This window comes from Podarcis cretensis, assembly GCF_951804945.1.
Source record: "Podarcis cretensis genome assembly, chromosome: 3".
Classification (NCBI taxonomy): Eukaryota; Metazoa; Chordata; class Lepidosauria; order Squamata; family Lacertidae; genus Podarcis; species Podarcis cretensis.
In genome coordinates this window covers 2,006,030-2,022,474 of record NC_137172.1, presented here as the reverse complement: position 1 = coordinate 2,022,474, position 16,445 = coordinate 2,006,030, and the positions used below count along the sequence as shown (strand labels likewise).

At 46.7% G+C, this 16,445-nt stretch overlaps 1 protein-coding gene across 1 annotated transcript in view; it reads right to left on the bottom strand.

The window, feature by feature from the left end:
- Positions 1 to 2,628: 2,628 nt before the first annotated feature.
- The window catches only part of CIB4 (calcium and integrin binding family member 4), a 35,651-nt gene continuing 21,834 nt past the window's right edge, over positions 2,629 to 16,445 (bottom strand). Inside the window, exons 4-7 of the mRNA XM_079969066.1 lie at positions 5,060 to 5,201; positions 3,924 to 4,033; positions 3,092 to 3,180; positions 2,629 to 2,829 (exon numbers count right to left, since the gene is read on the bottom strand). Of these exons, the coding sequence (XP_079825192.1) occupies positions 2,808 to 2,829; positions 3,092 to 3,180; positions 3,924 to 4,033; positions 5,060 to 5,201 (363 nt within the window). The 3' untranslated portion in view covers positions 2,629 to 2,807. The remainder of the gene's footprint in view (positions 2,830 to 3,091; positions 3,181 to 3,923; positions 4,034 to 5,059; positions 5,202 to 16,445) is intronic.

The window sequence follows — 16,445 nt, the reverse complement described above, 5'->3', positions numbered from 1 at the left end:
GGAAGTATGTTGTATTTAATTATGGGGTATCAGAGTTTTTAGGGGGCTAACCAGGCTGGGATACCTGGGATGGCAGGCTTGTTGGTTTTTAAATGTCTGATCTAGACTTTTTCAATTTCGTTGTTCTGTATGGGACAATGACAATAAAGATTACCGTATCGCAGTCCAACCCCCTGCGATGCTAAAGAATCCCCAACAGATGGCCACCCGACCTCTGTTGAAAAACCTCCATCAAAGGACAGTCCGCTCCCAAGGGTGTCCGTTCCCCTTGTGCACCAATCAGCAAAACACCACCTCATCTCCACTTTCCAGAATGGGCACTATCCAGTCCAGACAAGTGCCTGGCGGGCAGGGGCACTGAGCTTGCAAAGATTTAGCTGAGTTGCTTGCCTGGAACCCTGCGCACTCTGAATCCTCGTGGAGATAGATAATCTTGTGCGAATGGCTGAACTGCCTTCCTTCTGGGTTAATGAGATCACCTGTCGATAATAACTTAACGCTAGGCATTCCGTCTGCTGTAAAAGTTATTGTAAGAGAGGGCTTCCTTTTTGCCTCACACTTTGAGTTTTCTGCAAATGGCTGTTTGCTCCAGTTTGGCGGGAAAGTCCTGGGGGAAATCCCTGGGGCCAAAAAAAAAAAAAAAAGAGTTTGGACACGATGCTTTAAAGCACAGACCTGTGACTAGAATCATTGCACAAAAGGAAGTCTGGGTGAGGCCTTTCCTGGATATTGCAGCCAAACATGATTCTGTGCAGCCCAAAGAACCAAGATGGCGGGGGAATGAGATGGGGCCAATCTTACTATAGGGTTAGGGTTACTATAGGGTTAGAATTGCAGTGCCTTGCTGGAAAAACCAGCTAATAAGCTGAGAGTCTTTGGGAGCTAAAGGAAAAAGGATTATTTCATACTTGTTTGGCCTGATTTTATTTCTTTTGTAAGTAAAGAAGAACAAGGACTTCGCTCGGCCCATAATCAAATATGGCTGATATAGCAAATCAGGGCATTGGAATATGTTAATTCCTTTCCCTTGGTATAATAGGGTCCATGTTTTGTCACCTTGTCTTGTTTAACCATTACGTCGATGCAAAAATAGCTCCTGTCGCTACCTTCCTCGCATTCACATGCCTGCGGTTTATTTATTTGGGTTTCGCTATATGTCTGCATTTCTTCGACAGTGATCTGTAATTGTACATGGACTCGGTATATTGCCATCAGATCCCTTTTGGGAACACTGTATTTTGCAGAATTTTGTATCTTTTTTTTTTTTTAAAGTAATAAAAATCATTTAAAAGGACAACAGAACTGGAATAGGGGTTGGGGAGCATAACCAGGAACGCTTGATCTGCAAAACAGATTTCGCTGTGCAGAGAATTAAGGGTGCAACCTCTGGGATTTCACAAGAAAAATCACTGCCCTGCCCTGCCTTGCATTTTGCCAGAACCTTTTGTAAGCAGGAGCCAGTGTATTTGGCACCCCCTTCCCCAGTGGTCCACTCTGAACTGAAAACGCAACCGCTTTCCAAGACTGCCATGGGGAAGAAAAGATGGAGATATGAGAAACTGTGGGATGTGAAACACAAGAGCAGTCAAGTACAACATTCCAAGAGTGAACATGGTTACACATGGGGAGGAATGTTTGTCCAGCCAGCAGGTAAACTTCCTGTTTCCTTCTGGGCTGGGACAGACTTCCTCTGCATGGGACTAGAGGTGGGCGTGGCCTCACCTGTGCAGGTAACGACAAAAGCACAGGGCAGGGCAGCCATCTCTCTCTCTCTCTCTGACTACATGCATCAAAGAAGCAACATCTGTGTAATGGTTCTAGGGGTTGCTCATGCGTAAGTTGTCGCCACACCTGGCTGGGTTACCTGGGTGAACCCTTTCTGTCCGGACAGCCACCCATCCATGGCTGTCTCAATCGCTGGCAGAATCCGTCAGTGGGCGTTTCTTGAACTTCTTCCAGCAAAGAAGTTCTTTGACGCCCAGTCTCCTCCTACTCTCCCTGCGTGGAAGTCTTCTGCGCAGGGAGGGTGTGGGCAGCGGAGGACCCGTGCTCTCCCTGCTGGTCTCCGGCGAGGAGTCCTGGAGCCTTCTCTCCGATTCCCCCATCTGCCCCCCTCCTCCACTGGTGCTACGCTGATTTCCTTCCCCAGCAGATGGGCTGCCTCTCTCCCTACTGGGACCCTCTCCGGCATCCCTCTGGAGCCCTCCCTCCTCCTCTGGCTCCGATGGCAGTTCCCTGACAATCTGCTTAGCCAAAGATGCTTCCAGCCAAGAGAGGACAAAGGGACTGTCTCCTTATGAGATAGTTTCCAAGTATATGTTACTTTTCTAGGCTAAGTCTGCCTTCTGGGACCCGATTGTGAACAGAATGTGCATAAACTCTTTTTATATTTTTATAGAAGACTGTGGCGTGTCTTATCTTTTACGAGGGAATAAGTGGGAAATACCAGCACAGTTATTATAGAGGCTTTAGTGAGCCTGAGCAAACGCATCCGCTGCGAGTTTAAAAAGGGGAATATTACTCTGCTAAATTGTGAACTTGTTAACAAAAGTTGGAAAGGCTATAATCAAGCAATATATCCTCTCCTGCATCCCTGAACATTCCCACAGAAACTCCATGCTCTATGCCTTTCCTCAACAGTCAAATTTTATTCTCCTGCAAAATATACAGACAGGTCTGCTGCCTGGGTTCCTTCCCTACAAAAATATCTGTGATGGAAGTGTTCCTCTGGAAGAGTTGGTTTTGTGCATCTTGCTTGGCTTGTGTGCTGTCCGGATATCGTGCCCTGCCATCTTGCCGCCGCTTCCTTAGAAGTAGAGCCTAAAAGAGCTGCGGGGGAAGGGTGCGCAATAAATCTATTATATTATATCCTTATAATAGGCAAGGAATAGTGGGGATGGGCTTAATAGCTCTGTCCCCTGGCAATTGTCACCGCCACCCTCAAGTTGGAGGGTGACTGTCATAGAAAGCTTGCCCTACTCAGTTTTTAAAAGTTTGGGGTGGGGACTAAGGTACGGGAGGGGGATTTCGGAGCTGGGCCCGTGGGGAAGAGGGTTGGATGGCTCGGGTGAGTTTTTGACAGGGCTCTTACTGTAGGAAGTCTGGGGACTTGGTCATGGCATGTTCAAACTCCACCAGGGAGAGCATCTTGTCGTTATCCAAGTCGGCCTCCTCCAGGACCTGCATGGAACGGAAATGTCTGCCTTGAAGACCCCTTGCCCCTTCCTCACACAGGTGTCCCGGCCAACAGGAATGCCCTGTGTGAGAGACCTACACCCCAAACCATCTGGCTCTCAACATGAGATCAGCATCTCCTGTTTGCTAGCCAAAGGATGGAGCAAGCCAGCTGTCCCCAACCTGGTGCCCTCCAAATTTTTTAAAAATGTAAGATCTCAGAGCCTGGGTGAGTTCATAGGAGAATATATATAGTCTCACAGTCTTGAGATTGGAACATCCCTCCCAACACTGCCCTCAAAGCACATAGAAATCATGCGCCGAGGACCACACCTAAAGTTCTCCCAGTTGGCCTCCTTCATCTTGTTCTGCACCTCCATCTTCTTAATCAGCAACTCAAGGACCACCTGCATCTTCTTGGTCAGAAATGGACTACAACTCCCAACAGCCCCTGGGGCCATGGTGTTGGGTGCAATAGTGACTGGCGCTGGTGGGGGAGAAGACAAGGAGCCCAGCTGACTCAGACTGATGGGAGTTGTGGTGCCAAACATCTGGAGGGTACCAGGTTGAGGAAGGATGAAACAAGCTTGCTCTGCTCTAGCACTGCACTAGGAATTGGTGTCCTCCACCCCCCCCCCTTGGCCTGCTTTGGCCATTGCGGGACATCCCAACATGGCCAACGTCTTGTCCCGAGGTCTCTGGAGATCTCATAAAAGGAAGGGCATGCTGGGAAGTGGGGCAAGACGCACATGGTTGGCCAGAGACGCGATCTCTTCCTCACTGAGGTTGTTCCTGTTGATCGATCTGCGGATGACATTCTGGAGGTCTTCCTCGTCAACAAAGCCGTCGTCATTGAAATCTGCTCAAGGTAAGCGTTGCAAAATGTGCGGGTGGAATGGGTCACAACGTAGGAACATCGGAAGAGGCTGCTGGATCAGGCCAATGGCCCACCTAGTCCAGCATCCTGTTCTCACAGTGGCCGACCAGATGCCCGTTATGGGAAACCCACAAGCAGGATTTGCACCCAAAGCCAACCATCTCCCCTCCTGTGGTTTCCAGCAACTGGGATTCAGAAGCATGGCTACCCCTGGCCGTGCAGGCAAACAGGTGCCCATTAGGATTGGGCGATACCTGGTTTTCAAAATAGCGATGTATCACCAGCTAAACATTGCAATGTACTGATACATCGCAATGTCTGACATAAGGATGGAGGCTGGCTTCACGGTTTTCCCTGCATTGTACTTTTTGCACATACACAAATCTTGATTAAAGGAATAATCCGGGAGCCATTTTTTCGCCTTTCTGATCTTAAATGCATCAATCAAGCGCTGGTTTCACGAATCATGATGTATGGGCTGGGCAATATATTGTCCCAAACTGGGTTGAGTCCATATTGTGATATTGGTTTCATAATTGTCGCCCTGGAGAATCAACATGTGCAAATGGCTTGAGATACCTGTTAGGTCCATAAATTACCATATAGCATATTTCTAGTTACAGGTACGTAGCCGTGTTGGTCTGCTGTAGTCGAAACAAAATAAAAAAAATCCTTCCAGTAGCACCGAGACCAACTAAGTTTGTCATTGGTATCTGAAAAAGTGTGCATGCACACGAAAGCTCATACCGATAACAAACTTAGTTGGTCTCTAAGGTGCTACTGGTCTCTAAGGTGCTACTATATTTTCATATAGCATATATTCAATACACAAAAACAGCGGCAATTTGTTGTTGACAAAGGACAGCTGGAAATATAAAGGGCCCCGTTACCTTCAGGAGCTGAGGGCCTCATCAAAACTAAATCCGACCCTGACCCCACCCAAAAGGCGATGACCGCATTCCTCGGACCCCGGTTGCCACAAGGAGAATTCGGGGGAAAACACCCTACCGTATATCAGAAAAGCATACTCCATCTTAATGCTCTGGCATGCTCGGTCGCTGAAGACGGACGCCATCCCAAGGATGTCCTCAAAGGTGAAGTAGCCGTCAGTGGAGAAGACCTTGCAGATCCGGTCCCGGAATGGATTCACCTGTGTGGACAGATAGATAGATAGTTTATTGTGGCCATAGGCCCATATTCAATAAATCATACAACAAAACAGATATAACAAAGTAAAATTAATAAATTAAAATACGTTTAAATCAAGTACATCTCAAATCATAAATTTCTAAATTCCATTAAAATAAGAACAATATAGCGCTTAAAATATCAAATTATCATTTTAAATCAATATTATTTAGGCAAAATCAATAATCATAGAGTAATCCATTTTCCCTCTTATAAGCTAATACTGTTATCAGAAATCTGGCAACAGAAAGAGACCTGCTCGGATCAGAATCTTGCAGTAAATGTATTAGCTGCGTTTCCAAGGAGTCACCCGAGATTTCCAATAATAAAGGGGACAAAAATCTGATCCGAGAAACTGAATGTAGTGAACAACAGAACAGTATATGTTGTAAGGATTCTATAGATCTATTATCACATACACACACCGCTGAGATCTGACCATTGGAAAATCTATTATTCATGACATTGGAAGGAAAGGCGTTAAATCTTGCCTTAATAAAGGCATATCTGTGGACCGCAACAGACAAAGAAGTCAAATAAGATGGTATCTGCTGAGAGGGCACTATGCCAAGATTTAATGGTGAGCAAGTGTGTGGGACGCAGGTGGCGCTGTGGGTTAAAGCCTCAGCGCCTAGGGCTTGCCGATCGAAAGGTCGGCGGTTCGAATCCCTGCGGCGGGGTGCGCTCCCGCTGCTCGGTCCCAGCGCCTGCCAACCTAGCAGTTCGAAAGCACCTCCGGGTGCAAGTAGATAAATAGGGACCGCTTACCAGCGGGAAGGTAAACGGCGTTTCCGTGTGCGGCTCTGGCTCGCCAGAGCAGCGATGTCACGCTGGCCACGTGACCCGGAAGTGTCTCCGGGCGCACAACCCCAGAGTCTGTCAAGACTGGCCCGTACGGGCAGGGGTACCTTTACCTTACCTTTAAGTGTGTGGACAGATGAAGAGGGATTGGCATAAACTGAAACCCACATCCCAAGGGCAAGGGAGCAGCTGGTGAAGTAGGCAGTGGGTCCTTCTCGAGAAGTTCAGACCTCAACTATGTGGAAATGGCAAAACTGATTGTTAAAAGAAGAGTTACAGGTAGGTAGCCGTGTTGGTCTGCCATAGTCAAAACAAAATAAAAAAATTCCTTCCAGTAGCACCTTAAAGACCAACTAAGTTAGTTCTAGGTATGAGCTTTCGTGTGCATGCACACTTCTTCAGATACTTTCTAGGTATGAGCTTTCGTGTGCATGCACACTTCTTCAGATAGTGTGATAGATCTTCTTCAGATAGATCTGAAGAAGTGTGCATGCACACGAAAGCTCATACCTAGAACTAACTTAGTTGGTCTTTAAGGTGCTACTGGAAGGAATTTTTTTTCTTTTATTTTGTTTTAAAAGAAGAGGACATTGTGATGGATTGTTTAAGGAAGAATGGTGACCATTGATGGACTAGGTAAAAGGTAAAGGTAAAGGACCCCTGGTCGGTTAACTCCAGTCAAAGGCGACTATGGGGTTGCGGCGCTCATCTCGTTTTCAGGCCGAGGGAGCCAGCTAATGTCCGCAGACGGTCATGTGGCCAGCAGGACACTTCTAGTGCAACGGGACACTGTGATGGAAACCAGAGTGCACGGAAATGCCGTTTACCTTCCCACCACAGCAGTACCTATTTATCTACTCGCACTGGTATGCTTTTGAGCTGCTAGGTTGGCAGGATCTGGGACAGAGCAACGGGAGCTCACGCCGCTGCATGGATTCGAACCACTGCCCTTCTGATCGGCAAGCCCAAGAGGCTCAGTGGTTTAGACCACAAAGTTAAAAGGTAAAGGTAAAGGACGCCTGGATGGTTAGGTCCAGTCAAAGGTGACTATGGGGGTGCGGCGCTCATCTCACTTTTAGGCCGAGGGAGCCAGCATTTGTCCACAGTCAGTTTTCCAGGTCATGTGGCCAGCAGGACTAAACCACTTCTGGTTCAACGGGACACCGTGACAAAAACCAGAGTGCATGGAAATCTCGTTTACCTTCCTGCCAGAGCATTACCTATTTATCTACTTGCACTTCGTGCTTTCAAACTGCTAGGTTGGCAGAAGCTAGGACCGAGCAACGGGAGCTCACTCCGTCACAGGGATTTGAACCCCTGACCTTTGGATCAGTGAAACCAAGAGGCTCAGTGGTTTATTATTCATACATGAAGTCACAGGCAGGATTTGAAATATAAGCAACGGGTTATTGAAAGAATTGATGCTATCGGGGCTTAGATAATAAATACATATGTGTTCTAAAAGAGAGTCTCATGCTCTATCAAGTGAGCTAAAGCAAGCAGATTATCAATCAATAATGGTTGTAATTTTTTTTATTTTGAATGTGGAACTTGTATTTCTCATGCGGGGTTTTGTTTTGTTGGGATTTGCAAGCTGCTAGCAGATCCCGGTTGAAATCTGAAGCAGCGTCTTCATTAATTAGTTAATTGATTAACTGAACGAAGGCCTCTGAGTTTCCCTCCCCCCATCCCAAGCAGTACCCCTCTCCTACCACCGGGAGGCAGTAGGGAGCTTCTCCCTGCCTCCTTTTGTCCAAAGGAGATTAAATTTCCACTCTGGGTAATATGATAATCTCCAAATGCAGACTTATCGCTCCCAGTCTATGAAATGCCCTTTTGAAACCAGCGCTCGATTGATGCATTTAAGATCGGAAAGGCGAATAAATGGCTCTTGGATAATTCCTTTAAGCCGCAGAAGAGTCGGACGATAACCCTTGCCTGGTGCTGGGAGCAAAGTGAGGGGGGTCTGCAACCCACCTCAGCCCCACCAACTTCCACCACCGCTGGCCCCTCCTTCGGCTGCCCCAGATGCTTGCTATAGGGCAAGAGCATGTCTGTGGGTGCTCCCCCCAGCTCCCAGAGGTGTGTCCTTTCACACTGACATTTGGGACTGAAACTCCAGATTTCATAATGGAACCTGTGGACCTCATAGACCCTGGTATCCTCTTCACATGTACCTGGCTTGACAGCAGCACATGTGAAAAGGATCCAGGGGTCTTAGGTCCAGATCCGAGGGCCTTCTGGCGGTTCCCTCCCTGCAAGAAGTCAAGTTACAGGGAACCAGGCAGAGGGCCTTCTCAGTGGTGGTGCCCACCTTGTGGAATGCCCTCCCACCAGATGTCAAGGAAATAAAGAACTATATGACATTTAGAAGACATCTGAAGGCAGCCCTGTTTAGGGAAGCTTTTAATGTTTAATAGACTATTGTATTTTAATATTCTGTTGGAAGCCGCCCAGAGTGGCTGGGGAAACCCAGCCAGATGGATGGGGTATAAATAATAAATTATTGTTATTGTTATTGTTATTGTTATTATTTGCCAGAGGCATATCAAGGTCAGGTGGTACCCCGTGTGAAAAACTGCAAATTTTGAGAACGTTGGCCAGAGTTGTTGAGCTTTTTTTTTTTACGCCATACGCCCACAGATCGCAAAAATCCGCCGAGGGGTGCCAGGATGGTTGCCAGGAATATTTGTGCAATCGGCGGGTGGATTTTCACCACAACGATTGTGCCAATCATGGAAATCCACCCGCTGGAGGTGCGAGCATCGCCACACCGATCTGCCTGGGGGGGATTTTCACCCCCCCATGCATGACACCCGGGGCAGACCGCACCCCCTTGAGATGCCCCTGGTCTTAGCAGACCTCATGCTTAACATGAGCCCACAGTGTGATGCATTAGCAAAAGAAGAAGAAGCAAATACTATTCTAGGCTGCAGCAACAGAAGTCCAGGGTCCAGATTTAAGGAAGTCATAAAGGTAAAGGTAAAGGGACCCCTGACCATTAGGTCCAGTCGTGGCCGACTCTGGGGTTGCAGCGCTCATCTCGCTTTATTGGTCGAGGGAGCCAGCGTACAGCTTCCGGGTCATGTGGCCAGCATGACTAAGCCGCTTCTGGCAAACCAGAGCAGTGCACGGAAATGCCGTTTACCTTCCCGCCGGAGCGGTACCTATTTATCTACTTGCACTTTGTGCTTTCGAACTGCTAGGTTGGCAGGAGCAGGGACCGAACAACGGGAGCTCACCCCATCGTGGGGATTCGAACCACCGACCTTCTGATCGGCATGCCCTAGGCTCTGTGGATTAACCCACAGCGCCACCCGCGTCCCAAAGGAAGATAATATACCTGCTCTGTTCTGCCTTGGTGAGTCCATATCTGAAATACTGAAATACCAGTTCTGGGCACCATAATTTAAGAAGGATGTTGTCAAGCTGGAAGGTGTGCAGAGGAGGGCGACCAAGAGGATCAAGGGTCTGGAAATCAAGCCTCTCTAAAATAGATCCCACCTCGTAGCCCAGAACAGTCAGGAGCAGCAAAAGAGAGAGGGAGAGAGAGAGAGAGAAATATATCCATTGTTCCTCCTGAAAAGAAAATAAGTGCTTTCAAAAGAGTCGTGGACAGTGTGTCGTGCGTTCATTACTTTCGCTGGAAAGGATGGCTGTGCTGTTAAAAAAAAAGAGAGGCATTTATTTTTGGGAGGAAGCAAAGCGTCAGAGGCTCAGTAGAGAATGGAAAGCCACTCAGCCCAACCCACCAATTTAGCCAAGGTGCACTATCAGGTGCTGAGCATAAGCGCAGAAGAAGCGGCTGCTGGATGAGGTCAGCATCCTGGGCTCACAGGTGACAGCTGTCTTCCTGTGAGGAAATTGAGAAGCAGGAAATCAAACACCAGAGCAACTCTTCCAGTTTCCACAATTGGGATTCATATGCACTGCTGCCTCTTGACCACAGAGGCAGAACAGAGACCTCCCAGCTAGGAGCCATCGAGAGTCCTCTTCTCCTCCAAGAATTCATTTTAACAGGGAGAAATGTAAAGTATTGCACTTGGACAAAAAAAATGAGAGGCACAAATACAAGATGGGTGACACCTGGCTTGAGAGCAGTACATGTGAAAAGGATCTAGGAGTCTTGGCTGACCACAAACTTGACATGAGCCAACAGTGTGACGCGGCAGCTAAAAAAGCCAATGCAATTCTGGGCTGCATCAATAAGAGTATAGCATCTAGATCAAGGGAAGTAATAGTGCCACTGTATTCTGCTCTGGTCAGACCTCACCTGGAGTACTGTGTCCAGTTCTGGGCACCATAGTTCAAGAAGGACACTGACAAACTGGAACGTGTCCAGAGGAGGGCAACCAAAATGGTCAAAGGCCTGGAAACGATGCCTTATGAGGAACGGCTAAGGGAGCTGGGCATGTTTAGCCTGGAGAAGAGGAGGTTAAGGGGTGATATGATAGCCATGTTCAAATATATAAAAGGATGTCACATAGAGGAGGGAGAAAGGTTGTTTTCTGCTGCTCCAGAGAAGGGGACACGGAGCAATGGTTCCAAACTACAAGAAAGAAGATTCCACCTAAACATTAGGAAGAACTTCCTGACAGTAAGAGCTGTTCAACAGTGGAATTTGCTGCCAAGGAGTGTGGTGGAGTCTCCTTCTTTGGAGGTCTTTAAGCAGAGGCTTGACAACCATATGTCAGGAGTGCTCTGATGGTGTTTCCTGCTTGGCAGGGGGTTGGACTCGATGGCCCTTGTGGTCTCTTCCAACTCTAGGATTCTATGATTCTATCTTTTCTTTTGCCTTTTTTGCTTCTTTTTTTTAAAAAAAAATTATTTGGAATTTCAACATAACAACTTATCAAAAATACACCATCCTCATTCCCCCCCCCCATTTTTCCCCTCTCCCCCTAAAAAAGAAAAAAAGAAGAGTTTTTGCAAACTTCTGTCATGTTGCCTCTTTGAAATGCCTTTTCCTCAGGCGCACCACAAGAACTGGCATGGCTCTCGCCCAGCCTTTGCCAGTCTGGGCCCCCTCCAGAAATTTGGGGCGACTGTGTTGCCTGGGGTGGGCGGGAGTTGTGGTCCCATGATGCTGGTTGAAGCCCCTGGAAGCCAACTGAGATGGCAACATGTTTCCTGAAGATGGCAGGCCTCCATCAGCAAAGAGGTTTCCTCCAGCCCATCTCACATCGCCCAGAGAAAACCAACTCCAACACAGTGGTCCCTTGGTTCTCAAACGCCTTGGAATAATAATAATAATAATAATAATTATTATTATTATTATTATTATTATTATTATTATTAATAATAATAATAATTTTATCTATATCCTGCCCTCCCCGGCCAGAACCGGGCTCAGGGCAGCTAACCTCAAAGTATATAATACATTAAAACATAAAATCACAGTGAGAACAGGACGCTGGAGAAGATGGACCATTGGCCCAATCCAACAGTCTCCTTCTTTCGTTCTTCTTTTTAGATGAAAAAAACCCTGTACAGGCTCCCACTCCACTGCTGAAAAGCAGAAGGGTATTATTATTATTAGTGATGTATGGAAGTGAGAGCTGGACCATCAAGAAGGCTGATCGCCGAATAATTGATGCTATTGAATTCTGGTGCTGGAGGAGACTCTTGAGAGTCCCATGGACTGCAAGAAGATCAAACCTCTCCATTCTGAAGGAAATCAGCTCTGAGTGCTCACTGGAAGGACAGATCCTGAAGCTGAGGCTCCAAGATTTTGGCCACCTCATGAGAAGAGAAGACTCCCTGGAAAAGACCCTGATGCTGGGAAAGATGGAGGGCACAAGGAGAAGGGGACGACAGAGGACGAGATGGTGGGACAGTGTTCTCGAAGTTACCAGCATGAGTTTGACCATACTGCGGGAAGCAGTGGAAGACAGGAGGGCCTGGCGTGCTCTGGTCCGTGGGGTCACAAAGAGTCGGACACGACTAAACGACTAAACAACAACAACAACAACAACTATCATCATCATCATCATCATCATCATCATCATGCCTGTTACCTGCCAGACCACAGAGCCCCATCCTTTTAAAGGCTAGTTTAGGCAACTCTGGGGAGGGAGGGAATTTTCTCCCCATCGGGCAGAAGAAAAGGAGCATCTCACTTCAGAGCCAATGCATTTTCCCACCTCAGCAGGAAATCAAGCAAAATGGGATGAAGTTCAAAGCAAAATAACCTTTACGATTTATTTATTTTTAAAGGAAAGTGCCTCAACCCCAAAATGCTGAAAAATAGCCTCATGCAATTCTAGCAAAAGCACATCCCCCCCCCACCCACCCTGGGGAGTAACTGGATGTTCCCTGACAGCTTAAATAGCTTCGGCACAGAGAGATCTGCAGAAAACATCCAAGGGGAGAGGCAGGGAATGGAGGAGACCTTCCCTGGTTGTGCCGCAACCACGCACATTTCCCTCCCCGCTTTCGCTGAAGGGCTGAAGTGCAGAAGAACCTCCTAGAAGAGACACCGGGCATCACATCTATTGTTAATTTTGTGGGTTGGTGGGGGGGTCAGTCTGGATGATGCCCTGAGATCCCTTCCAATTCTGTGAGTCTTGCACCCAGTAAGGGTCAGAACCTAAGAGAGGAGGCTGCAGAACTGGTCAGGCGAGTTTCTTCTTCGCAATACAGTGACCTTAGCTGGACACTCAAATGTCCTCATCGGCATCCCAAAAACCAGGTTGCAAGAGCTACAACTAAGGGATGGGGTCCTCCAGGTCAGGCATAGGCAAAGTCGACCCTCCAGATGTTTTGGGACTACAACTCCCATGATCCCCCACCTAACAGGACCAGTGGTCAGGGGTGATAGGAATTGTAGTCCCCAAACATCTGGTGGGCCGACTTTGCCTATGCCTGCTCCAGGTTGTGGGATGTAACATCACTGTAGCAGTCAAGTACAACATTTCCTGTTTGCCCAGAGTGGACACGCAGGGGAATGTTGCTCCAGCCAGGAGGACTTCCTGTCACACCTGGTCAGGAGCATCCTCCCCCTGCATGTGACCAGGGAGATGGGCGTGACCCTGGCAGACCCCATAAAAGGACTGGTCATGCAGCCATCTTCTCTTCTGATACTGATACTTTTGCTGTCTGCTGGCCCTCAGCCAGCAGCACATGGGCTCAATCCCCACATGGAATAAACTCACACTCTCTTCTGTAACTACAAGCTAAAGTATGCCTTCAGGGAACCTACTGTGAACTGAATGTGAATAAACTTCTTACTACTTTTAAAAGAAGACTGTTGTGTCTTTATTCTTTTTAAGAGGGATAAACGGGGAATTTACCAGAATAAATCCATCTGGAAAAGCCAGACTGGATTGCTTAATTCAAAAGATTCAAACGAATCTACCAACCAGCTTCTTGCAATATACAGGGGAATGTACTCTGCCACAGACTCACTAGCGTGAGAGAGGAAGGATAATATTTCCTCTCCTGCTATCCACAACATTCCCACAAAGGTTAGTGGGTGGGTCTTTCCTCCACATCCCCTTACCTAACTGCTATTAGTATTTCACTCCTCCAATGCTGCAGATGAGATTGTTGCAAATCACATGCCTGTGTGTGTGTGACAGAAAACAGTCTTATTTCTTCCGCTGTAATAATGTCCTTTCACTTTTACTTGTACTGTTTTTGTTCTCTCGGGGCTGAAGAGAATGGATGCCATTATGCCTTTGTCTGTACATAGTGTGTAAATAACAAGTAGATTAGATCTACAATGTCTCGCTTTTCTTGCTGTGTTTTGCCAGAAGATTAATGTGCTTATAAAGGTAAAGGTAAAGGGACCCCTGACCATTAGGTCCAGTCGTGACCGACTGGGGTTGTGGCACTCATCTCGCTTTATTGGCCGAGGGAGCCGGCGTACAGCTTCTGGGTCATGTGGCCAGCAGGACTAACCCGCTTCTGGCGAACCAGAGCAGCGCACGGAAATGCCGTTTACCTTCCTGCCAGAGCGGTACCTATTTATCTACTTCCACTTCATGCTTTCAAACTGCTAGGTTGGCAGGAGCTGGGACCAAGCAACGGGAGCTCATCCCATCGTGGGGATTCGAACCGCCGACCTTCTGAACGGCAAGTCCTAGGCTCTGTGGTTTAACCCACAGCGCCACCCATGTCCCACCTTTGTCTGTACATAGTGTGCAGATAAATAGTAGATTAGATATACAATGTCTCACTCTTCTTACTGTGTTTGCCGGAAGATTAGTGTGCATATACCAGCTGGTATATATCGCTGAGCGCACTAGAGAAGAGGGGGGAATGCCTTTTCCAGGGCTGCGCATACTGGAGGATGCTCAGAGTTTCAGGGGCTTGCAGGCACCCCCAGGGGCCTTTTTCAACAACTGCCAGGTAGGAGAACAAAAGCCAGAGTTCTGGGGTGTGAGCTGAGCTGGTAGCAGGCTGAAAGCCAGATACACAGAAGCATGATCTCTTGGGACGTTACTACTGCGAGCCCCTCCATCCTATGCTCAGGCTGCAAATAAAACCATGTACCCTTAAACCACAGAGCCTAGGACTTGCCGATCAGAAGGTCAGCGGTTCGAATCCTCGCGATGGGGTGAGCTCCCATTGCTCGGTCCCTGCTCTTGCCAACCTAGCAGATCGAAAGCACGTCAAAGTGCAAGTAGATAAATAGGTACCGCTTTAAGGTTTTGTTTTGTCTTTACCATGAAGCAGGGTTTTACAATCAAGATAGTGTGACCTATTGGCTAGTGTCAGACTAGGACCCGGGAGAGACCAGGGTCCCAGTTCCCACTCAGCCATGAAGACCTTGGGCCAGTCCCTGCCTGTCAGTGCAACCTACCTCACAGGGTTGTTGTGGAATTTAAACAAGGTGGGGATAACTTATGCATGCCAACTTGTACTGTGTTGGAAGCAGCCCAGAGTGGCTGGGGTATAAATATTATTATTATTATTATTATTATTATTATTATTATTATTAGCAGGTGGGATGTAAATGCAGCAAATGGAAATTCTGATGTAAGAAAGAATGGCAGACGAAATTAATGAACTATGCAGAATTGGATAAAATGACAGGAAGGATTCAAAACCTATGATTCTATGATTCTATGAAAACCTGCGGGACCAGAGATTTACAGAAGATTGGAAGAAGTACGTGAACTATCTGAAGAGCAATTGTAATCAACAAATTACGCTAGTAGGACTACAAGAAGTTTCGTAAGGAGAAATATACGAAACGTTACAAAGCAGACAAAGAATAGAGATACTAGTTATGAGATTTAAATGTAATAGGGAAAGTAAGAAATGCATACTAAGAGATTGGAAAATTTTCAGACAGGATTGATGGAAGTCAAAAAATGAATAAGATGTAAAAGTATGTTTAATTACTTTCGAAAATGATATGTTAAAAACTTAATAAAAAATTATATTAGAGAAAGTAAATGCAGCAAATGCATAAATAACATGTTACACAAAAAATAAATAACTTGCCTAACTTTTGCGCACTTAAAAAACGATCGTGATGCTTTCATTTGCTTCCCTGATTTCCATTCCTGCCCTCTAACAAACATGAGAATTGTGGGAATTTCCAGAACCGTTTTGCTTTTTTTGACAGATCTCTGCAACATCCCGAACCCAGAGTCTGTAAGGAGCTTTTTAAAAAATAAAAGAAGAAGAAGAAAACCCGCTGACTTTCAACAGTTTTTAAATCTCCAGCCCAGTGTTGCTAAGTGACTTGCAATTGAGATGGAAATCCTCGCCCTACTGGAGAGACTGGCGACGGTTCAGATGCAACTCCTGATGAGAAAAAGAGAAGAAGCTATTCGCCAGAGCAGAGGCTGCATCCCAAAAAGCTGTCGCAGAAGCTCTCTCGGCCCATTTGATCAATGCATTTGGTATTCCGAGGAAATGGCTTTTTGCCTGCGGGGGGGAAAGTCTTCATTTAAGTACAGAGGCAGAGAGGTGGGCTGAAATGGCTACAGAAGGGACCTTGAAATAGGGAGAGTTTGTGTTTTTCAGTCCTGGGGGTGGGGACAGACAAGAGGGGCTCTCCAGGGATCTGCTGAACAAAATAATTTGGAGGTGAGGAATGGCCTGTTCCTACTTTATCTTTTTAAAAGGAACAGGTTTTAAGTGAAGTTTTGGAAAACCACACTTGGGGAAGAGAGAGTTCAGGGGAGATAACGATAATTCAATAAGTGCAAAATTGTTAGACCATAGCAGTCTAAAGGGATGGGGGTGATGAGAGGCTCAGAAAATAATAATAATAATAATAATAATAATAATAATAATAATAATAATTTATTTATACCCCACCCATCTGGCTGGGCTTCCCCAGCCACTCTGGGCGGCTTCCAACAAAATATTAAAATACAGTAATGCAAACATTAAAAGCTTCCCGAACAGGGCTGCCTTCAGATGTCTTCTAAAAGTCTGGTAGTTG